The sequence below is a fragment of the Oncorhynchus tshawytscha genome, linkage group LG33 (assembly GCF_018296145.1).
Source record: "Oncorhynchus tshawytscha isolate Ot180627B linkage group LG33, Otsh_v2.0, whole genome shotgun sequence".
Taxonomy (NCBI): domain Eukaryota; kingdom Metazoa; phylum Chordata; class Actinopteri; order Salmoniformes; family Salmonidae; genus Oncorhynchus; species Oncorhynchus tshawytscha.
In genome coordinates this window covers 13,231,032-13,255,543 of record NC_056461.1, presented here as the reverse complement: position 1 = coordinate 13,255,543, position 24,512 = coordinate 13,231,032, and the positions used below count along the sequence as shown (strand labels likewise).

At 46.4% G+C, this 24,512-nt stretch overlaps 2 protein-coding genes across 2 annotated transcripts in view; one reads left to right on the top strand and one right to left on the bottom strand.

Moving 5' to 3' along the window:
• camk1da (calcium/calmodulin-dependent protein kinase 1Da) overlaps nt 1-13,724 on the top strand; it is a 74,580-nt gene extending 60,856 nt beyond the window's left edge. Inside the window, exons 4-11 of the mRNA XM_024372892.2 lie at nt 899-1,037; nt 3,192-3,318; nt 6,397-6,472; nt 8,395-8,507; nt 9,400-9,478; nt 9,578-9,665; nt 10,013-10,298; nt 10,410-13,724. Coding sequence (XP_024228660.2) covers nt 899-1,037; nt 3,192-3,318; nt 6,397-6,472; nt 8,395-8,507; nt 9,400-9,478; nt 9,578-9,665; nt 10,013-10,298; nt 10,410-10,534 — 1,033 coding nt within the window. The 3' untranslated portion in view covers nt 10,535-13,724. The remainder of the gene's footprint in view (nt 1-898; nt 1,038-3,191; nt 3,319-6,396; nt 6,473-8,394; nt 8,508-9,399; nt 9,479-9,577; nt 9,666-10,012; nt 10,299-10,409) is intronic.
• Nucleotides 13,725-15,479: 1,755 nt separating this feature from the next.
• On the bottom strand, nt 15,480-24,196 carry ccdc3a (coiled-coil domain containing 3a). Its single transcript, XM_024372893.2, has 3 exons — nt 23,018-24,196; nt 22,557-22,731; nt 15,480-16,258 (listed from the first exon to the last, which is right to left on the bottom strand). Exons 1-3 carry the CDS (start codon nt 23,395-23,397, stop codon nt 15,950-15,952), a joined length of 864 nt encoding a protein of 287 aa, XP_024228661.1. The 5' UTR covers nt 23,398-24,196; the 3' UTR covers nt 15,480-15,949.
• Nucleotides 24,197-24,512: the final 316 nt, after the last annotated feature.

Here is a 24,512-nt window from a genome sequence, read left to right as displayed (position 1 = left end):
GAGTGGTTGGCTACTCCCCCTTGTGGTGGAATGTGACAGAAAGCTACTTTACCCCGACAGTCAGCCAGAGACCTCCAGTATTTACATAGGTTCTCTGCAGTGCTACGCAGTGACGACACCCTGCTCAGATACAGCGGAGTGCCACTAAGCTAATGACCAGTGCACTGAGCTGTTCTGTTAGTGGCAGACCCAGGATCAGTTTACCCTTTCCATAACCATAAGGGACGGCCGGACAGACTACAAATCTGTCCTTAGATCAGTGCTTAGCAGCCATTTATACTGCCCTGTGCCAGCTAGCTGTTGAGGACTGAGGAAAGTTCTGGGATGTTCAGCTTCTGGCCTGTGGCTGTTCTGGCGCTTAAAAAAACAAAACAATCTGGCTTAGAGTCTTAAAACAAACCTGTAAAACAGCAGGGGCACCGTCTGACACACACACACACACAGTCTGAAGCTTAGCTATCCTCCACTGTGTGAATCTATGATCTGAGAAAAATGAGGCACCTTTTTTCTCAGTTTCTTTGTTTTAGATTTTGTTTCCCTCCAATCTCCTGTCCTCTCTCTCTCTGCTACAGTTCTCCCTATACAGTTAGTTTTAGACTGTATGGTGCACTTTGATTGGTCGTGATAGTATGGGGCATGAAGGGTTAAGTTTAGTGGAGCAGCGGGTTAGAATGGGTCAAAGCATACCCCCACTGTGGGGTACACACGTGTGTCAAACACACACACACACACACACACGCATACGGTTGAATGGAGGCAGATTCGTATAGCTCCTAAATGAAGTCTGTGGATCTGTCTCATGATAACAGGTTCCCTCCAGATGTGTGTTTGTGTCTGCATGTTTGCACATCTGTTTTACTGACCTTGTTTACTGACCCCCTCTCTGTCTGTGTCACAGAGTCTCGGGAGGTGAGTTGTTTGACCGTATCGTGGAGAAGGGGTTCTACACAGAGAAAGATGCCAGTACTCTCATCAGACAGGTGCTAGACGCTGTCGACTACCTCCACAAGTTGGGCATCGTCCACAGAGACCTGAAGGTGACGGTGACACACACTCGCACACACTGAAACACACACACACAAAATCCCTGTCTACTCCCCCTTGCATCTTGACATGAGCGGATCACTTGTGTTTTATGGGCCGTGATTCATTGCGGTGGTGAGGTGCAGCTTGCGTTTGTGATTTGGGCCGCTCAGCGGGTCACAACATGCAGTGGCTTCTGTGAAATATACCACATAGCGGATTCCACTGAGAGAGAGGAGTACGGTCATACGGCCTCATAAAACAGACGGCAACATAACTGTACTGTGTTGAAGGGTTATAGACTGTAGAAAGAGGAGGAAGGGAAGCGCTACTAAGGTACACAATAGTACATTTTGGTAGATAGAAGGTGCTCTTTGGTAAACGGGGTAAATTGGTCATCAAAAAGGAAGGAGGGTCTCCCGGGTGGCGCAGTGGTTAAGGGCGCTGTACTGCAGTGCCAGCTGTGCCACCAGAGACTCTGGGTTTGCGCCCAGGCTCTGTCTCTGTCGTAACCGGCCGCGACCGGGAGGTCCGTGGGGCGACGCACAATTGGTCTAGCGTCGTCCCGGTTAGGGAGGGTTTGGCCGGTAGGGATATCCTTGTCTCATCGCGCACCAGCGACTCCTGTGGCGGGCCGGCCGCAGTGCGCGCCAACCAAGGTTGCCAGGTGCGCGGTGTTTCCTCCGACACATTGGTGCGGCTGGCTTCCGGGTTGGATGCGCACTGTGCTAAGAAGCAGTGCGGCTTGGTTGGGTTGTGTATCGGAGGACGCATGACTTTCAACCTTCGTCTCTCCTTAGCCCGTACGGGAGTTGTAGCGATGAGACAAGATAGTAGCTACTAAACAATTGGATACCACGAAATTGGGGAGAAAACGGGGTAAAAATTCAACAAACAAAAAAAAGGAAAGAGGACCAAGGCACTCTGCATATAATTAATTAAAATGGCTTTATTAGTATGGCATTTTTAATAGAAACAAAGTTTTTTTTTAAACAACGAGTTTCTGCTGCATGGCCTTCGTCAGGGAGTATTGAACATGCCATACTAATAAAGCCATTTTAATTAATTATATGAAGAGTGCCTTGGTCCTCCTTTCTTTTTGGTTATAGACTGTGTTGACGGGTTATAGACTGCCTTTGACAAATGATTACGGTTTTATATCTACAGTACGTTCAGGGTAAGTAGAGAGCCAAGGATGGGAGAGCTCCTTTTGTGGTTAACACGATCCCTCTCTATCTTGCTCTCTCCCTCTGTCCGCTCTCTCCCTCTGTCCGCTCTCTCCCTCTGTCCGCTCTCTCCCTCTGTCCGCTCTCTCCCTCTGTCCGCTCTCTCCCTCTGTCCGCTCTCTCCCTCTGTCCGCTCTCTCCCTCTGTCCGCTCTCTCCCTCTATCCCGCTCTCTCCCTCTGTCCGCTCTCTCCCTCTGTCCGCTCTCTCCCTCTGTCCGCTCTCTCCCTCTATCCCGCTCTCTCCCTCTATCCGCTCTCTCCCTCTGTCCGCTCTCTCCCTCTGTCCGCTCTCTCCCTCTGTCCGCTCTCTCCCTCTGTCCGCTCTCTCCCTCTGTCCGCTCTCTCCCTCTGTCCGCTCTCTCCCTCTGTCCGCTCTCTCCCTCTGTCCGCTCTCTCCCTCTATTCCGCTCTCTCCCTCTATTCCGCTCTCTCCCTCTATTCCGCTCTCTCCCTCTATTCCGCTCTCTCCCTCTATCTCCGCTCTCTCCCTCTATCCGCTCTCTCCCTCTATCCCGCTCTCTCCCTCTGTCCGCTCTCTCCCTCTATTCCGCTCTCTCCCTCTATTCCGCTCTCTCCCTCTATTCCGCTCTCTCCCTCTATTCCGCTCTCTCCCTCTATTCCGCTCTCTCCCTCTGTCCGCTCTCTCCCTCTATCTCGCTCTCTCCCTCTATTCCGCTCTCTCTATTCCCTCTATCTCCGCTCTCTCCCTCTATCTCGCTCTCTCCCTCTATTCCGCTCTCTCCCTCTATTCCGCTCCTCCCTCTATTCCGCTCTCTCCCTCTATTCCGCTCTCTCCCTCTATCCTCTCTCGCTCTCTCCCTCTATCTCGCTCTCTCCTCTATTCCCTCTCCCTCTGTCCGCTCTCTCCCTCTATCCCGCTCTCTCCCTCTATCCCGCTCTCTCCCTCTATCTCGCTCTCTCCCTCTGTCCGCTCTCTCCAGCCAGAGAACCTGCTGTATTTTAACCCCCAGGACGAGTCTAAGATCATGATCAGTGACTTTGGTCTGTCCAAGATGGAGGGCAGCGGGGATGTCATGTCGACCGCGTGCGGAACGCCGGGATATGTGGGTAAGAAGAGATGCCCCCCCACCCCATAACCTTAAATGTCCTTACTTAGAAGTCAATGCCACTTGTTAATATACCTTGTGTCGTCAGTTACTGAAATGTTAATACTGGAAGCAAGTCTTTTGGGGGTTTTAGGCTACCGTCCTTTCCTAAGTCGTATGCTACATTGTCTAAGTGCTCACTCTTACTGAGTGTGATGCCATCACTGTGCTTTACATAAATGACACACTGCATAATACAGTATACTGTAGGTGAAATCCCACTGCTTTAAATATGTGTGTGCAATGGGGGAGGGCGCATCTGTGTGCAGCTCACACACACAGACATCCTGCCTCTGGAGTAAGAAGGTCTTATCACACGCTGACAGACCCTGCCCCCAGTCGCCTGCTTTCCCCTTTTTAGCAGAGCGACTGAGTCAGACGGCCAACATGGCGGGGCGCTCTACTGCAGTTCACTACGCGCTAGAGGGCTGTCAACTCTGTGCCACACATGGGGATTTATATACTGTAGCCCTGTGTGTGTGTGTGTGGGTGTGTGTGTGTGTGTGTGTGTCAACTCTGTGCCACACATGGGGATTTATATACTGTAGCCCTGTGTGTGTGTGTGTGGGTGTGTGTGTGTGTGTGTGTGTCAACTCTGTGCCACACATGGGGATTTATATACTGTAGCCCTGGCACTGTTTTTGCATGTGTGTGTCTTTGTGTGTGTGAGCTTTTTCATCTCGTCAGAGTGTGTGAGAGACACAGATGTTTACATTATTTCCATGACAGAACCTTTCACGTTGACGTGTAGGACGGTGCCTCTGGTAGTCAGACACTCTGAAGACTCATCACGTTGACGTGTAGGACGGTGCCTCTGGTAGTCAGACACTCTGAAGACTCATCACGTTGACGTGTAGGACGGTGCCTCTGGTAGTCAGACACTCTGAAGACTCATCACGTACCTCTGGTAGTCAGACACTCTGAAGACTCATCACGTTGACGTGTAGGACGGTACCTCTGGTAGTCAGACACTCTGAAGACTCATCACGTTGACGTGTAGGACGGTACCTCTGGTAGTCAGACACTCTGAAGACTCATCACGTTGACGTGTAGGACGGTACCTCTGGTAGTCAGACACTCTGAAGACTCATCATGTTGACGTCTTATCTGCCTGCTCCTGTCCACGCCCCTACATCCACATGCAAGTCAGTTAGCAGACACTTGTTTAAGTTTATCCATCGGGAACTATAGTCGGTGTACTGTAGGCCAGCTAAACAACACCTTACTAGTTAACCTCCCTGGGATATGTGGGACGGTAGCGTCACACTTGGCCAAAAGCCAGAGAAAATGCAGAGCGCCAAATTCAAATGAATTCCTATAAAAATCAAACTTTCATGAAATCACACATTTAAGATACCAAATTAAAGCTACACGTGTTGTGAATCCAGCCAACATGTCAGATTTCAAAAAGGCTTTTCGGCGAAAGCAAACCATGCTATTATCTGAGGATAGCACCTTCATAAACAAAATAGAGAAAACATATTTCAACCCTGCAGGCATGACACAAAACACAGAAATAAAAATATAAATCATGCCTTACCTTTGACGAGCGTCTTCTGTTGGCTCCAATATGTCCCATAAACATCACAAATGGTCCTTTTTGTTCGATTAATTCCGTCCATATATATCCAAAATGTCCATTTATTTGGCGCGTTTGATCCAGATAAACACAGATTCCAACTTGCGCAATGTGACTACAAAATATCTCAAAAGTTACCTGTAAACTTTGCCAAAAAATTTCAAACTACTTTTGTAATACAACTTTAGTTTTTTTTTAAAGTAAATAATTGATCAATTGAAGACTGGATGATCTGTGTTCAATACAGGAAGAAAACAAACTGAAGCATGCTTTCTGGTCATGTGCCTCTATCAAACAGTACACATGAAGTGACCCTCGTTCAAGATGGCCGTACTTCTTCATTACACAAAGGAATAACCTCAACCAATTTCTAAAGACTGGTGACATCCAGTGGAAGCGGTAGGAACTGCAAGCAAGTCCCTTAGAAATCTGGATTCCCAATGAAAACACATTGAAAAGAGAGTGACCTCAAAAACAAACAAAAAACATCTGAATGGTTTGTCCTCTGGGTTTCGCCTGCTACATAAGTTCTGTTATACTCACAGACATGATTCAAACAGTTTTAGAAACTTCAGAGTGTTTTCTATCCAAATCTAATAATATGCATATCTTATCTTCTGGGGATGAGTAGCTTTTCATACAAAATTACAAATGCTGCCCCCTATCCTAGAGAAGTTAATGACATTGGAAGTGTCTCATCCTTCCTCCTCCCTCTATCCCACAATCTCTTCAGATGAGGCCACTGCAGTTTTTGTCCCTCCATCCCTCCCTCCCCATCTGCTGTAGGGCTTTTCTAAAAGGCTGCAATGTGACGGTTGCTGCATTAGAAATGCTGCTAAATATAGCAGGTACTGGATGATGGCATTGAGAAGCCTGCATTCCTGAGGTATGAATAGCCCAGGGTTAGCGCCTGGCTGAATTAAGACCAGACTCTGTGGTTTGGACAGGCCCACCGTCAGAGAGCGGACACACGCATACACATACTGTGTACAAACACACACACATACACACACATCGGCCATATTGTTAGAGGAGATACGCAACACACGCTCAGCCCAGCACAAGTGAAGAAAGTATAACATTTGAGCCTCTGTGTGCACACACAGTGTCTGACTGTCTGTGGGTGTGCGTGTTTCCTGTGATCTGTATTTACCTCAGTCTTCAATATTGTTCTGTTTGTCGACCGTTGTTTGGGTGAGCTCAGTTCTATTTTGGCTGGGCTGTTATCATTGATTAGTCTGGACAGGCTTCTCTCAGTCTCGATAATCGCCCGTGGGGGGTCACGGCCTCTGATAGGATGAGCACCAGCTCTGGGCTTGACAGCAGGGTAATCCAGGGGGAGAACACGTCTCTGTGTCCGTCTCTCCATCTTTGACTGTCTCCAGTTATGTCATCAATGTCTCATCCCCCTCTCTCTACATCTCTCCCTTCATCTCTCGCTCTCCTTTTTCTCTCTCTCAGCTCCAGAGGTTCTTGCTCAGAAGCCCTACAGTAAGGCAGTGGACTGCTGGTCCATCGGAGTCATTGCATACATCCTGTAAGTTTCTATAGTCAATTGTACAACTCCTACAGACATGCTATGTGTTCCCATACCCAGTCAATGCCATGAGGGCAGAATTCACAGCTTTATATTGAGGGCCTTGGTTTGAATCCTTCTAGAGTGCAGCTGCATTTCACAAGTTCGCACACACGTTTGACTTATTGTGCGTGTGTGTTTGTCTGTGTGCGTGGATGTTTGTGTGTTTGTCTGCGTGCGTGGATGTTTGTGTGTTTTGTAATGGAGAATGACACAACATCATGCCTCTCTCTATTCCTTTCATCAGAGCCAGATGTTGGTCTGCTACATTCTGCTCTGCTCAGTCACCATGTATGGACATAGTGCTTCTGAGGAGAAAAAACAGACTTTTCAGCATGTCTCTCTTTTGTTTTTCACCCCTCTGTCTGTGTGTGGACAACCTCTGAGTCAGAGGGCAGATTTAGTGCTGTGTGTGTTCCAGCTCTCGCTGACTGAGTTCCAGGTGTGTGTGTGTGTTAGGGGTTAGAGTTCAGGGTTAGCGACAGGGAGAATAGGGGTTAGGGGCGGAGTTAATAGGGGTTAGGGGCGGGGTGAATAGGGGTTAGGGGCGGGGTGAATAGGGGTTAGAGTTTATCGTTAGGGACAGGGTGAATAGGGGTTAGAGTTTATCGTTAGGGACAGGGTGAATAGGGGCAATGGAACAATAAAGGCTGTGAGAACGATTGAAAGGTGTGAGTTACCTCGGTCGTTAGAGCATCAGGGCAAATCTTCCTCATCCGCTGAAAACGTTCCTCATTTTTGCTCCCCTCTCCCTTTCTGTGTTGTTCTTGGCTCTCGATGGTTTGTCGCTCTGTGATGTGCAAAGCAGGCTCTGCCCTCTGGTTCTATCTCTCACCCTTCTCCTCTTCCCTTGTTCTTTCTCCCGTCCCAATAGCTCAGACATCCTTCTGTTCTTCTCTATTTTCACCTGTTTATCCATCTCTGTCCGTTTATTGATGTAGTTGTTATGTAACTCTCCATGCTTACACAGCTTTGGATATAAGGATCACTAGGTGTCACTGGGTCTTTAGAGGTGTGTGTGTGTGCGCTCCTGTCACCTCTACTGTACACATGTGAGGGAGGATAAATAAATGTCTGAGAAACAGCGTTCACACAGTCAGTCAGTCCAGCTGGTGGATTAAACTGTGAATGTTTGTATGTTCAATAAGTAGTCCTCAAACATCCTTGTGAATAGCCTAGGCAATATTACATTAGACCAAATATGTGTTTAGAGTTCAAGTAAATAGATTCAATCCAAGAATATCCAGTTGTGGATGGTAGTTTTGGATTGAGGCCCGATGTTGGACCCCTTGATGTTTCCTCAGTGAGTTCCCAGTGGTCAGTGAGCTACTCCCGTCTTGTCATTTAGCCATTAGCACAGGCTTTGGAACTCGTTAGCCGATTTCCGAGCGCCTCCACACAATCCGGCTCGGCATGCCTGGTTGGGTCTCTCCTCAGGTGTGACGAGATCGCATCAGGTAATCAGGTGGAATAATCGCTCCGGCTCCTGCGGAGGAATGGCGCGCAAGTCTTTAACCAAATGTGAAAGCACAAAAACAGAAAGCTCATTGCGGCCACAACAGGCAGAACAGCTTCTCGATGGAGAAAGGCATTTTAATGAGGTTCGATCATAATGGCGGCTAATGTTTTCTATGGAAATCGTTTTGCCACAAGAAGTTCAATTAGTCCAGGATGAGGTTAGGAGAGCAGACAGAGAAAAGGTTTCGGATACATTACATTCACCTTGTCAGTTTGTTATCAATTGAATAGTTGTTCCAGCATTTGTCTCATTCGTCATCATGTTATTCTATTATCATCTTGAAAGGAAACGATTCCCTGAAGTAGGAAGTGAATGCATGTTAACTTTTTTTTTTTATGAGCTCACTTCCTGTCTGTGTCTGCAGGTTGTGCGGCTATCCTCCATTCTACGATGAGAATGACTCCAAGCTCTTTGAGCAGATCCTCAAAGCAGACTACGAGTTTGACGCACCATACTGGGATGACATATCTGATTCAGGTAAGCTGTATGTGTCTAATGGAGTGAGTGATCCCCTTCAGACAGAGCTCTTCTTCCTCCCGTCTGGCAAATATGGACACCACACCACCATAAATCAAATCAAATCAAATCAAATCAAATTTTATTTGTCACATACACATGGTTAGCAGATGTTAATGCGAGTGTAGCGAAATGCTTGTGCTTCTAGTTCCGACAATGCAGTAATAACGAACAAGTAATCTAACTAACAATTCCAAAAAAACTACTGTCTTATACACAGTGTAAGGGGATAAAGAATATGTACATAAGGATATATGAATGAGTGATGGTACAGAGCAGCATAGGCAAGATACAGTAGATGATATCGAGTACAGTATATACATATGAGAAGTATGTAAACCAAGTGGCATAGTTAAAGTGGCTAGTGATACATGTATTACATAAGGATGCAGTCGATGATATAGAGTACAGTATCTACGTATGCATATGAGATGAATAATGTAGGGTAAGTAACATTATATAAGGTAGCATTGTTTAAAGTGGCTAGTGATATATTTACATCATTTCCCATCAATTCCCATTATTAAAGTGGCTGGAGTAGAGTCAGTGTCATTGACAGTGTGTTGGCACATAGCTACTTTCTCTATGCTGTGACATCGTCCTCTTGGAATTTGTGTGTGTTTTTAAGAGGTCATCACAGACCTGATCTGAGAACCCTATATTCTCCAGTTTGGCACCAGTCTAACCAGTAAACCATGAAACAACAGTAGTTATTACAGGAAGAGAGCGGAGGCTTCGTCCAGGTGTTCGGTACACTGGCCAGGGAGTGTGGGAAACCATGTGCCTTGAACTGTGGACTGTTTGTGTATGTTGTGATGAGTGTGAGCTACTGTTCCCTCGTGGGTTTTCACAGCCAAAGACTTTATCGGCAGTCTGATGGAGAAAGACCCGGCGAAGCGTTTCACCTGTGACCAGGCCCTCAGACACCCATGGTGAGAGACAACACACACCGATCATAAACGCGCTCGCACACACACACACACTCATGTGGGTATTATGGGATGTTAAAGTGTCTGTGTGTGTGTGTTCAGGATCGCTGGGGACACGGCCCTCTGCAAGAACATCCACGAGTCTGTGAGCAGGCAGATCAGGAAAAACTTTGCCAAGAGCAAATGGAGGGTACGTTTGAATGTATGGTAATAAATGTCTGAGTGTCATTCAAGTGTCCGAGTGTGTCTGAATGATTGCTTATTTAATGTAGTGTTTATAAATCATACACTGGTCTCTTCCTCTCTCTCTCTTCCCCCCTCTCTCTCTTTCCTCTCTCTCTTCCCCCCTCTCTCTCTTTCCTCTCTCTCTTCCCCCCTCTCTCTCTTTCCTCTCTCTCTCTCTCTCTCTTTCCTCTCTTTCTCCCTCCCTCTCTCTCTTCCACTCTCTCTTTCTCCCTCTCTCTTCTTCTCTTGCTCTCTTTTCTTCTCTCGCTCTTCTCTCCCCCTCTCTTCCTCTCTCTCTCTCTCCCTCTCCAGCAAGCCTTCAATGCCACTGCAGTGGTGCGACACATGAGGAGACTGCAGTTGAGCAGCAGTATGGGCCAGAGCATGGACAGCTCTCACCCTCACCCTCCTAACAGCCGGGCCGCACAGATGCAGAACCAACGGAACCAGGCCAACCAGAACCAGGCCAACCAGACTCCCAACCAGACCCCTAGCCAGAGCTCTACTCAACCCTCTCTGAGTCCAAGCCAGACTCAGAGCCAGAACCCTAATGCAGCCATTATGAAGAGCTTTTCTGTGGACTCACCTCACAAGGACTGTAAGTGGACATGTATGCATCCACACAAACACACAAGCCATGAACTAGTAAACACCAACTACCAGTTTGTTAGTTCTGACTGTGTGTTCATAGCCTCTGTTCTCCCCCCAGGTGCCCCAGCCACTCCCACCCCCTGCAGCCTGGCGTCTGCAGCCTCCTCTGTCCCCTCCGGGGGGGCGGAGCTCGCCCGGCCCCACCCATCCACTGTTGCCACGGTACTAACAGAGACTAAGTGACGCCAGGTCCCGCGGGGGACCAGCTGGGAGGCTACGGCGCTGTGAGAGAGAGAGAGGGGTGAAAACCGCACCCTCCCCTTCCTTACCGTGCCCCTACTACCCCCACCCAGCCTGCCCCCCGCCCTGCCCCTCCCCCACACTACATCTGGGAGGACTGGAGAGCAGAGGACTCTAAACCCATTGCACCAATCACAACACGCCATACTCACCTTGGACACGCCCATTGTGTCGACTCTGTGGACCCACACCCACTCCGAGAGCATTTTTAATTGGTTTACCTTTTGAGTGTTTGTTTCTGTCCGAAACCATGATGAGTGAAGTGGGTGTGTTTTCAGAAGCTGCCGTCGGATTGGGCGTTGTCTACGTCAGTCAAACTCAATTTCCCTGTAGTCTTTCCGGCATCTTCTAGAAGGTCCTACTTGTGGGTTTTTAAATTCTGTTTATTTTCTTGTATTCATCCTCTGGGTTAACAGTTACCAACTGGATCATTTTTCATTTGTGTTTTCTTGCGCTTTTTCCCCCATGTTTATGTTCGCGCCCGTGTTTAAGACGTGCTTTAAAAGTACCATAAGACTGTTGAGTGATGTTTCATGAGTAAGCGCTTTATCTATTTGCACGTTGAGGTTTGGACGCGGTTTCAGACCTAGATAATGTGTGTACAGCTACCAAGTTAGACTCTTCATCTACGTGAATTTATCAGACAGAGAATGGAGATTGTAAACTGTTTTAAAATACCCAAAATGGGGTCAGAGCATTGTACAACTTATTTGTTAAGGGAAACATGCACTATGTTTAATTATTGTCTTACTTTATAAGACTTTTATAACGACCACCCTATATGGGACGCATATACAGTATATTATAAAACACACTGCAGGTTTGGGATGGAGTTGGAGAGTGCTGGACAGGGATGCCCCCTGTTAAAGTTTTAACCATCACCTGTTAGTTACCTGTGGGGTTTCCCATCCTAAAGATCAGGGGCTACAGGTGGGAAACCAGGCACTTCCAAATGTGCCTCAGAAAAAGCCCATGAAAAAGAGCAGCCATCTCTGTAGTGTCGTGTAAGCATGGGGAAACCCTGACCTACTGTATCAGTTCCCCAGGATCCAAGACGGTGGAACTGTTGTCTCTATCCCCATCCCTTTTACAAAGCCATGACCTCACCACAAGAGCCATCATTGTGATGACATCATCAACCGGCACCCAGTACACAAGTTCTCAGGGATTTGGACTGGGCGCCGTGGTGACCCTTGTTGCTGTAGAAAACGGTTGATTTGTCTACACAGTTAGATGCAAGTCCAATGATCCCTTTATGTCATTGTAATGTCTAGCCAAAGCACTGTTGAAACAGAGAATATGTGGACACTGATTATACCTGATTAAACACTGATGGTTAGCTATGTGCTAGACCTACGACCCTGGCCGATCCCCACTGAGAAATGGATTGTTTTGAAACGAAGGACTGAACTCTGATAATCTGGAGAAAGATGACAGAAGACCAGATGTTTTCTATTTCTCTCCCCCTTGCCTTCTCCTTTTCTCTCTGTCCCACCCCTCCCCTCCCTCCCTCTCTTTTTCTTTCTAGTTTCTTTAAGACCAGTTCACTGTATACTGTAGAAGTTTCACCCAACACTGGGACTGTTACGCTCACGACACCAGGGTCCCCTAACCAGACTATGGCCAGACACAGCCCTGCATATAGCCTACGTATAGAGGTCAAAGTGCCGTATTATTATCTGGCTTCGTGGTGCTGGGTCAACCATTATTAAGTGTGATGTCATCGACTGGATTATTTTAGGGGGTGGGTAGGCTTTACTTTAGGGCTCCGTTTTTGTTAATTTATTTATTTTAATCGAGGCAAGCATGTATTGTTTTCTGATATGAATGGATATATTTGTTGGAAACGTCTTGTGAATATGAATGCTAATTTGTAAGATAACCTATGCGAATGTTGTGCAGTGCGGGCGTGTGTGTGTTTGTGTGTGGGGGGTTGATTTGTATTCTCTTTGGAATGTTTAATGTGTTTAAAATTAGCTACAGCCCCCCACACCTCCATCCCGCACCACACCAAGCTTTGATACCACGATATTCAGAGCATACCGTACTGAACACTCAGTAACTGCCATCTACGGCGTTACCATGGAGACGACGCCATCAATATTCTAAACAATATCCGACTAAAGAAAATACAAATAAAACCATTTTAAATTTAAAAGCAAACTCAGGCTTTAGTTTGCAATGTGTATAAACGTTGAAGCTTTGACTGATACGACATCCACTGTTATGGAGCTGTGCGGTTTTTACACGTATCTGACTAAGTCATCGGTCATCCACTTTACCCCCTTGCTCACTGACACTACGGCAACAGGCGCCCCAACACACCTAAACACATGCCCATGATCAGCTGTCATGAGAGAGAAAAAAATCCCACAATGCATCGCAACGCTTTTTTCTGAAGATGAAATGCAAAGCATGTTGAAAAGTGCTTAAAGAAATCCAACTCCACAAGTGTTTGCATTAACTTTTATATACCATTGTATGATGTGAGTATCTGTATCTAAAGAAGAAGATCAATGTGTCCATAGAGAGCAGAGTATTGTTGGGGACCACTGCATCTCCCTGTGGGTTCCTGTGAGGTCCAGAGCCCGGGGAATGGGCCATATTTACACTGCATGTGACCAAAACAAACCTCCATCTTGTGTGGCGGTCTCTCACTAACGACTCCTGGTAGATGTTCCCCTTAACCACAGATCTAGGATCAGAAAACTCTCCCTCAATCTAAAGCTTAACCATTAGATACTAACTCAAACATAAATCTCGGATCAGAATATCCTCCCTCAATCTGAACCCTAACTAATAGATATACTAACAACCATAGATCTAGGATCAGCATATCCTCCTTTGATCTGAACCTAAACCATTAGGGGGAAGAAGAAATATCTGACCTTGTATCAGTGGTAAGGGGCAACTTTCTTCCTACTTCGTTAAGCAGACACCACCTTCCATTTTGTGTGGCAGAGTGAGTTGCCCTGCCACTCTTACTGTGCTGTGATGACCTTCTGTTATGGGGCTTGTATATCCGATGCCTTCGACAATCATGTGCACATATCAGTTACCATGACGACGACAGAGGCCAGAATGACTGATTTAGTTTTTTTCTCTCCTGAAATAAATCCTGAAGAATCATAAAGCAACCGTCTCCGTGTGTCTGTGTGCAGGGATTACTACACTTTAAGCCATTCAAAGTTTGTTTTTGCACTTAGATTGATTTCCACTTCTAATTGGCTTGTTTGTTGACCCCTGACCTTTTTGCCTTGACGACCAGAGAAAGATTAGAAAGGAGTCGTGTCCCTCCATAACCCTTCCATACACACAACCCCTGACTTCAGACACACCACAGATGCTCAACAGACAGACATTTGACAGACATCTAGCAGATTCACAGATGTTACTCTCACAGACCCACTTCAGGTCCAGCTATGACCCTGGGTCTGAGTGAATGTGAAGACACATTGATCTACATGCTCACAAAACAATTGCCTCAGGCATCAATGTTGTGTTTTCCCAATACACTTTATTTCTAATTGTATAGCAAATGACTGTTAATTCGCTAATATAGTTAGAACGAGTCACTTATCGCCAAGTGTGATTGGACTTAATTGGTGAAAGTGGTCTGAGATTGCCCTGTAGTTCTTCTGGAACTGGGGGCCAATTCAAACTGCAGCCACATTACGCACCTCTCCTACTCACTCCCAGCACGTCAGCCTCTCTCCTCTCACAGTTATTGACCTTTGAACCCATACAATGGATCTGGACTCTGAGTCGTGTGCAAATTCCAACCCATTCGTCTTGTTTACATTGTCCCCCCCTCTGCGTCTGTCTTTTTGCTCTCCTGGTCAGAGGAATGCAAAGAGAAGCTCAGGGAGATCATTCTCTCATAGACGTTAACAAACTCAAAGCAACACACACACACTTAGACACACGCACAATATGACATTCTCAAAGCGAGTTGAGCAAGTGTGGGTGGGGGGTGCCTGCTGTTGTTGGACGAGAGGTTATGGTGCGTGTGAGTGGTGCGGGGGGATAGTTGAGAGGTTTTGGGTTCCCTTATCTTTTTGCCTTTTAAAGTGTTTCCCTCTCTCCCCTCTGTGCCCAGATACACAGCCCCTCATCCCTCCCACTCTCTCCTATTTAGGCTCCATAGGTGGCCTACAATCGATGGGATATACTGAAACGGCAACCAGAACGATCTTTCTCTCCTTCCTCGTTCTCCCCCCTTTTCCTACTCCATCATCACATCTTCCTTGTCTTGCTTTTCCCCCTCATCGTTTTCCTCATTCTTCTCTGTCCCTTTCCTCATCTCTAGCTTCTAGAAAATGTCAGGCAGCGTGTCCATCTGATTAACTGGAGATGGATCTGAGCTGTTATGTTGGGGATTTTCTCAGGGCCAATCCAGAGACTGATAGAGCGTCTCCCTCCTCTCCTGCCCAGAAAAGCACACAAGCACATTCCGTTCTGCTCTGTGTCCCTAGCATAGACTGACAGACTATAGAAGAGTGGAGGATGTGTGTGTGTGTGTGTGTGTTGTCCCCTACAGTTACAGGTATTTGTTTTCCTGTGCTCACAGACCCAGATGAAGATTGAGGCTGTAGGGGTCTTCGTGATGAGGTTCAAGTCTTAGGACACGAACTCCAGCAAAAGGGGAGGGCAGTGAAGACTGTGTGTGTCTGTCTCTGTGGGGGTGGCACATCTGGCTTTATCCCGCAGTGCCTGGAGGAGAGAGGGAAACCCATTGAGCCCGTAACAGCAACCCACAACTCTCTCTCTTTCATCCTCCACTCTTTTCTTTACCTCTTTTTTTATACCAATAATGGAATTTCAGTTTGTTTAGTTTGTTTGGCCAAAAATAACAGATTGTGTAATCTGGAAATAAAACACCCAAGCGTTAGTAACCATGATTAGAGTTTATATGCAGCTTCAGTAATACATTCATATATAATGATCCCAATGCCTCATGGACATTCTCTTTGGTGGTGTTGACACGAGGACAGCAACAGACAACACATGGAACAAATGCCCACAGACACACCTACCAGAAAGTAACCTCACTTTATTCATTCACTCTAGTCATTCACTCATCATATACTCACTCTAAATTAAATCATTTCATCTGTCTATCCATCAGCTGTGTATTAATAGGAGCTATACACTATCTCTCTCCCTCTCATTCTCTCGAGTCATTCACTAATACAAATTGGACAAAATTGCTGTTCGAGGGCTACTGGATGCCCTCTCTATGTAATGTGTGTAGGAACTACAGTATATATGGCACTAAATGAGTATTGAGTGTGTGCCTGTGAACAACAGGAATTAGAGAGACTGCCCAGCAGTCTTTAACAACATCCAGTCCAGAGACTAAAGCGGTGTGTGTGGCGTGCGGTGTAACACAGTCTCCTGGTATCTGCTGGGCGTAGCCTCCTGTGTGATAGTATTGAGGTGGTGCCCAGCCCGTCTCTCCGCTGACCTCAGCCGCTCCTCCAGCCCTTGCCTCTCCTGCTCCACCCGGCGCTGGCTCTTCCTGGCATTCCGGAGGGAGCGCTTCACCTTCCGGACGCGCTCCTTCAGCTGCCTGTTCCTCCTTTCCAGCTGGCCCAGGCGCTCCTGCTGCTTCCTGCTCTTCTCCTCCACCTCGAACAGAGCCCCCTGCACCGAGGAGCACAAGAGCTGGAGGGGATGGGGAGGGAGGAGGAAGAAAGAGAGGTGTGGAGAGAGAGAGAGAGAGAAATTAAATCAATATTGGATGGAAATATCTATTAGCAGAAGTGTCATTCACCTAATCATTTTAAAGGGGGTGCACTATCTGGTGAACTTTTTAATGTAAAACTCGATGATACTTGTGTCCCGCCATTTTCAAAGGGCATGACACTCAATTTGTGAAATCAATGTCTGAATATGTATTTGAGCATAGTGCAACAGGGAGGTTGACCTGAGGGTCTTCTGTAAACATGGGTACGAATACAGCATGCCAGTAAGTATGTTGTCTGTTGGCATCAGGAGGAGAGCGTGAGAGCCCCAGTGACAACATCTTCCCATCAATGTGTGTTCCTTTGGTTCGTTTATCTCCACCGCCTTAGTTACTTCTCCTTGGCTGGTGCCTTTCTTCTCCTAAGGGTTTCTGACAGACCTGACGCTCTGTGTGTGTGCATGCGTGTGTGTGCGTGTTACATGCTCAGGCTTGATGAACACAGGGGTTGTGAGAGAGACCACAGGGAGTAGGGGCCCTGACTCTTTAAGGGCTCTAAGACCCACTTATCATGAGTTTGGGTGGAAGAAGCTCTGAGGAACAGTACTGTAGCTGGTCCAGCTAGTCCCGCCCCCTCCAATGAGTCAAGGTGCAATGTAGCCTCTGTGGAATATAGTACCCCATCATCTCTCCCGGAGTTATGGCGGTTCTGAGGGGCCATCATTTTCCAGCTCATTGGAGGGGGCGAGACCTCTCTGTGGGGTTTCCCCTCCTAATGCTACGTTAGGCTTCAGGTCGGCATTGCGGAGGGCCCCGGGCCCCTAATATATCCCCAGATGGTTGCGTTGACATGTGTTTTTGTCCAATGGCTAGCTCTCAAAACATTCTGCCTAACGAGCATCCCATCTCCCTTTAATAAACAAAAGTGGTATCTGGGAGGAAAAACATGATAGTTCAAATAATTTAGCTCTATGCTGTAACTCCTAAAGTCCAGTACTAGAGTCCTAACTGTTAAATGTGCGGACAGTGTGCACTCCAAAAAATGTTGGGTTGTTTGGATGACCCAACTGTTGGGTTGCAGGTATTGGGTCACTTAGTTGGGTTTGTGTTCTATAAAAAGAGCAAGGTTGTTGATGTTGGGTTATTGAGATATGACCCACCAGGTCAGATCAGAACACTGGAGGCATGGCTTAGTAGCAGCGTAGCTTTCAGGAAGTTGTTTTTGGCCACCTGTGAGGGTAACTGTAATTCCAGTTCATCTGTTGTATTGTCATGACATGTTAAGGTTGAATACTGACACTTTTGCAACTTTAATGACGCTTACACAAGTGTGAGTTATATATTTGGATAGTTACCACTTTGTTACAATATGTAAATAATAATTATTAATTGTATATTAGAACGTAATGTGCAAAAATATTCAAGAAACATTGAAATGTGCAGTGTACAAACTTAACATGATGAACTGTAATGACATTCACTCTCACGGGTGGGCCAAAAAAGAACCCTGAAATACACACCCCTAATAGGCCACACCTCCTGAAAATAACCATTGAATTACATAAAAACATTACCCAGCATAAATCTGAATAAAAACCCAACTGATGGTTAAATTAACCTTAATTAAACTTAACCTTAATTAACCTAATCCAAACAACCCAACAGGTTGGGTTATTCACGCCCCCCAACTGGCTGGGTAAAGATAACCCAGCATATGGTCAATATTTACCCAGCGCTGGGTTACCAAATAATCCAAATTAGGTTGTTTTTAACACAGTGTAGTGATAGTTTACCTCAGAAAAACTAAACCACCCAATCAAAGTTCCCTCACATTTTCTGGGGGCACTGAGCAAATGTTAGGTTTTCTGAGTGGAAACTTGAACTGAGTGAGTGGAAACTTGACATTTTTTGCAACTTCCGCCACGCATCTACCGTGAACATTGAGGATGTACCCTTACAATTTTAGACAGTAGCCAACTAAACCAATGGAGTCAATCCCATAACATTTTCACATGGAAATAGCTTTTGATTTCTATGATATAGCCTACAGTAGCCTAATATGTGGTGTTCCATGCAGGCCTACATTGAATTTTTTAAAGTTTTTACATTATGAAGGGCTGATCATGATTTTTTTTTACTTGGTCTCTAACTCAAAATTCAAAAGTCACTCGCACATCTGAACTATCTTTTTTTGCAGGTGCATGGTAAAAGTTTAACATGGGAACAAAGAAGAAACCCGCAAACTGCTCTTGTTGGTATCACTGCTTTTTATTTTTTTTCTACCCATTGTTCACCTATACTTATCTATAACTGGGCTAATAACTCACTAACTAGCAAAGAATATCTACAAATGTGAACACCGCGGCTCTGCGCTCTGATCTGAACTGATCGCTCATGGGCTACCCCTGCCAGTAGAATTCTACTCCGTTGCGTTCTGGCTCTACCTACAAGAAGATAAGACTCAATCATGCAAAGTTAGATTTGTTTTGGTTTGTTGCATTGAAAATGGGCTGATATAATGTTGATTCGATCACAGAAAAAACGTTGATATATATAGTACAAACTAATGGGGTGATCTCAATGAAGTTCAATCACTTGCTTTTCTGTGCAGCCTGGCATTTCTCCTGTGTGGCAGTCCTGGAGGATGTGCGTGGCCACGCACACGGCAGTTTAAATGGGACATTGCACCCAATCCAGGGACCTGGTAGTCTGCCTGAAACCAAACTCAGTGTCTTTCTGACTTCCGAGTCTGGAAAGCCTGTTTTGATGTTGTCGGCAAGACTTGTCGATAATGAAGGGGGCTGTGTTTTTTGACTGATTGGTTCTCCTACTCAAACACCAACAGGGACAGCGCAGCCCCCTTCCAATACACCTGTTGGATTTTCAGATCTAAACAACGAGAGGTCTCAACCCCCCAGGGGAAAAAAAACAATCCAAACTCAACATTTTTTTGTGCTAATATTACACCAACAAACGGACTCCTGTCCAGACCAGTGTGGCGTCTCTCCCTCGCTGTTTACCACATTAGTCGCGGGCTAGGGACCTGGTACTTTGGGACATTATCCAAAGCTAAGTCCCAACCATCCATCTATCTATCCCCAGCACCACCTGTCAAAACATCCGGGTGTTACCTGCTTGCTGTGGAGGATCATCTGTGTAAACACCACTTAGAGAAACAGGCACACCCGCACACAGACACACAGAAAGACACGTACACCGAGAAACACACAAACCCATTACCACACACAGCAGTCTACCCTCTGACCTGAACAGAGGTCCGTCCTCCTTCTTACAGCCTCTGAGCAGCTGTAAAACCTGAATCTAAACACCGTCTGTGTGTGTGACTGAATGTGCAACAAGATCCCACTATTTTACCAATTAGACTTCAGATTTTGACATTTATTCCCATTTCTCCTAACATAACATGTATGTATCCACACGTCCTCAACGGTGGGATAGGGTTACTGTTACAACAGAAACAATGACAGTTAAATTAGGCATTCATTCCAAATGGTTAGATTTGCACTGGGATTTAACACACGACCCTTGGAGCCAGAGCTCGCAGTTTACGCCCGTCCACCATCCCCATCCACAACGCCTGACTAAATCACAAGCATACTTGATGGTAACGGTGCTCACCGTTGCCCCTAGTGGAATGTTTTTAAGCCCTTTCCTGGCTACCTGGACGGACGTCAAATTTCGCCTTGGATCTTGGTTGGTATGTATGCATGCAGGTCTGCTCGAGTTACAGTGTGGCAGCCACAGTATGGAGCATACACTGTTCTTCTGTTTGGCAGAGTACACACTGTGAATACTCCACTGAGTGCATGTATGGGGGAGTTGGGGGGAAGGGGGTCTAATTTGAGATTTCCATGCCCTAGGGAAGAAGGCTAGGGTGCATTGGATGACAAAGTATTTACCCTTGCTGTGACTGAATTCAACTAAATGAAACATTAAAAGGGGTTAGAAAGGGAGGGATATTGCATTATTATTACCACAGTTCTGGACATCAGGTAGGACTGACTGTGTCACAGATCACACTGACTGTTATGAAGATGCTTAGAGGTGTTCCTGTATTTAGGCTGGAAAGCATTGCGGGACGGGGCATTTGTTCATATGAAGAGACCCAGATCTGTCCCGACATCTCCCTATAACTCCAGTCTCTTTATCTCTTCCTCCCTCTCTTTTCTCTCTCCCCAATGTCTTTGTTTTCCTCCCTCCTTTCTCTCTCTCTCTCTTACCGGTCTCTATTTATCTCTCATTTATCAACCCCTGCAGGCTTTTCTCTATAATAAAGGAGAGGAAGTCTTTTGAGAGAAGGAATTCTGAGGACAAAATGTCCATGGATTCGTTTTGGCGCTCCGGAACCAGTCTGGAGTGTATAAGAAGGGGTTTAATCGAGTGCTAATTGGGGGTTTGGGTGTAAGTGGAGGCGCTCTCATCTTACCTTCCCATCCAGCTTTCCAGCCTGCTGGGGATGTCCATCTGGAACCTCAGCGTTCCCACAGGAAAACTACAGAGCAGACAGCTCTACACTCATCATCCTAGCCTGTCCCAGCCAATCCCTAACTAACCACCATCTGTCCAACACATCGCTGAAGAGAGCCTCAGTCACATGTTAACCTCACACCTGTGTGTGTGTGTCTGTGTGCAGTGACGTAGTGGTAATAAAATAGGTGGGTTAAACTCTGATCGTCGGCCGTTGTGAAAAAAGTAACACTCCTTATACTTTCAATGCATTTTCCAGCAAAAAGTGGGTGAACTGCATTGTTGTTTACCCTCCACTACACCACTGCGTGTGGGTGTGTGTGAGCTGTGGTTCCATTGATCGGTTCCCACAGGGTTTGTAGTATAATTTTTAAGCCTGTTTTTCTCTCATTAACTTTGTCTATATTTCCATAGCGTAAACTCTGACAACACACACATCTGCTTCAACACCCACCCACCCCCCCGGGGTTACGACCCCTGCATGTCAGTACCTGGGCTCACGCCACGCAGTGTCTTTAACCCCTAACCTCTCCACCCGTTAACCCATCAGAAACTCGACACCCTGCGTGTCACAAGTCTTCGGTCAACGTATTACAGGCTCTCTGGGATAGACACAAGAAGAGGAGAAGACCTGACCACTGTACCTCTGAGGTTTCACATGACATCATCCCTCCACTCCAGTCTCCCTGAGACCCCGTTCCATTTCAGTGTCTGCAGGTCTTGAAAACAATGGGTACGTAGGTGTAATCCACATACATGGCCAAGCGAAGCCTCTAGCATGTTGCTAACACCTATCCAGTCCTTTCAGGTCTACAGATCTGTGAACACCCGAAGGGGTATGACTATGAGCATGTGACCAGGTCAGCGACAGTCTTTGGTCCAGTGAACCTTGGGAATGGCTGAGTGCTGAGTGTGTGTCTGTATTGTCTTGACCTCAGTAGAAATAAATCTCATGCCTAGGGAATCAGAGGAGACAGGAGGTCACATGACTTAATCAATGACTGCTTTGATCTCAGAGTCAGGTTAGTCTAGTTAAGCAGCGTGACCTAGACACACACAAACACACGGTCAACTGGGTGGGCAGTCTGTGTGTTGGTGCGGTCTTTGTGTCTGATTCTTAAATTGTGTCTCTATAGCTAATGAGACATGTCAATACATCTCACACAACAGAGTACTGTCTGAGGATGATGGTGGCTCAGAGGTGAATGTCTGACTGTGTGTGTCTGTGCGTTACTCTGTGAAGGTCAGCGAGATGATTGCTACAGATGTACACACATCTGGAGAGAGGGGAGCTACATGTGAGCACCTGCTGTATCCAGGGGCAACAAGGTTGTAAAGAATAGAGTTTAATATAGCTTGCCTTAGTTACAACCCTACTCTGCTACACATCTGTGTGTGTGTGTGTGTGTGTGTGTGTGTGTGTGTGTGTGTGTGTGTGTGTGTGTGTGTGTGTGTGTGTGTGTGTGTGTGTGTGTGTGTGTGTGTACGGTAGGTGTGTGCCAGCGTGCATGCATGTGTGTGCACGTGTGGCTGTCTGTTGACATTTTACAAGCAAGTAGAACTTATATTTCCAGCTGTTCGGACCCAGAGGACCCAGAGGACCCTACCCTGCCTTCTCATCTCTCTTCCTGCCCCTTTCTCTTGTTATCGCCATTCATCTACCTTTTCCCCTATTTTTCTCCCTTTCTCCCTCTCAAACCCATATTCCCCTCTAGCTATCTTTCTCTCCCTCCCCCCTCTCTCTGTCCCCCCCCATTATGTACAGTACATGCAGTGTGTTGCGTGGCCTACCCTGCTGTCCTCCAGGGGGTCCCACTCTGGGGAGAAGGTCTGGAGGGGTTGGCCATGGGAGCAGTTGGAGAACTGGAACAGGCTGGAGAACGTACGGCGGTTCTCTACGGTGTCTGGGAAGATGGCGTCCTGGAAGTTGACCCCGTGGGGCAGGATGTTGTAGTTCTCATCCATCCTGTAGGAGGTAAACCAACAAACACTGTGAGTGACTGAGTGCATGCTTTCTATAGGGTCAAAACGTGACCTCTAAAGGGGCTCAAGTCTGTATTATATCACCCAGTACATCGAGAAAGAAGAGGATAGAGGAGCTAAATATTGTAGGCCTATATACTGTAACGTCTGTCATGTTTTTGTGTGTATTTATGATGCATCACACTCTTAAATGTATTTGTGATTCTGTGCGATGTACATAGGTTCCCGGTCACCAGGTCATCCTGACTCACCAGGTCATCCTGACTCACCGGAGGAAGAAGATATAGGAGTAGTTCTCCATCACGGTGTGAGACTGGCACGACAGGTACCCCAGCCCTGTCAGGTTGAGGCGGGAGCCCGCCGGCACCTCCAGCATGCTGCCCCACGCCTGGTCGCACATGAGCTCCACCTCTGCGGAGTAGAGCAACCCTTCCTCAGCGCCCTCATAACCATACAGAGAGTTGTAGATGCCCTCTGCCCCGCCATACTCCTCCCGGTGAATTGCCAGCACCTTGGCATACACAATGATCTCTGCCAGTTCCGCACGGCAGCTCTCACTCAGTGGACGCCACTCGGTGGGCAGTTGGCACCCGTACGCAACGCTCGCCATGGAGCCAAGAGCAAGAAGCAAAGGGGCAAAGGTTGTCATGTCTGGCACAAATCTGATTTTAAAAAATATTATGGAAATAAATATATAAAAACATTTACAATAAAAGTTACTTTATATCCAGTGATAGGGGCATATAATAACGGCACTGTGATCCTATTGTTGAATTATAGTCCGTTAAAATGGTTCCAGTTCAAAGTTGGATGAAAACTATTGGACAGATCACACACAGAGAAACAGACCTGCTCCTGGCGTTAAATTTGAGTCCGTTTGTCAGTCCGTTAAAGACAGAGTATATCCACATACAGGTAATACAATGTTATGACCCAGTGTTTAAGTGCGCATTTTTTGAGCCCGGTGCAGCGCAAGTCCAGTCCCATTCAAAGACATTCCAGAAGGCTCCTCAAAGCACCTTCATTCTCAAAGATCTCTCCGACCAATGAGACTGCACCAAAGTTTACACAGCCAATCATTGAACCGCCCCTGTTTTACTACAAAAACTTTTTAATAGGCTTATTACAGAAATATTTTAAACGGTTTGGAGGAATGCAGGCATGCGCGCTGGTGTGCGTAACGCTCTCATTCTGTTACTTTTGTTGTTGTTGCTTGTTTATTCTTTTTGACACGTCAAGCATTGTGTGCTTTTTTTTTGCCAAATCAAATGAATGTAGTCTTGTCTATGTTGTGCATTAAAGTCTTTGTCAAGGAACAGTAGGCATGCTTGCTTGTCCAAATATGTGTAAGCATTTATTAGTACGATAATATGTGATTGTTAATAAATAGCCAATGACATAATGTAGGCCTATATTTTTAATATCATATGTCGATACATACATACCCAGAGGAGACTAGTGGGACGAGCTATAGGAGGACGGGCTCATTGAAATGGCTGGAATGGAATAAATTGAACGGAGTCAAACATGTAGTTTCCATACGTTTGATACGTTCCATTGATTCCCTTTCAGCCATACAATGAGACCGTCCTCCTATAGCGCCTCCCACCAGCCTCCTCTGACTCACATTTCATATGGTTGAACAACTGCCTACACGAGACGAGCCGACTGCTGCAGGGATTTTCCATGCACTTTTTTTTTCTCCAAGCGAATGTTGCCATCTAGTGGACATTTGAAGGACCTGCAAACCAACAACATTTGTGG

What these genes read in the sequence shown, in the direction of transcription:
- ccdc3a (XM_024372893.2), bottom strand. Translation starts at nt 23,397, where the DNA reads ATGACAACCTTTGCCCCTTTGCTTCTTGCTCTTGGCTCCATGGCGAGC. An exon ending in TCCTATATCTTCTTCCTCCG is followed by an intron (nt 22,732 to 23,017) that starts GTGAGTCAGGAT and finishes TACCTCCTACAG; the next exon opens with GATGGATGAGAACTACAACA. An exon ending in ACCCCCTGGAGGACAGCAGG is followed by an intron (nt 16,259 to 22,556) that starts GTAGGCCACGCA and finishes CATCCCCTCCAG; the next exon opens with CTCTTGTGCTCCTCGGTGCA.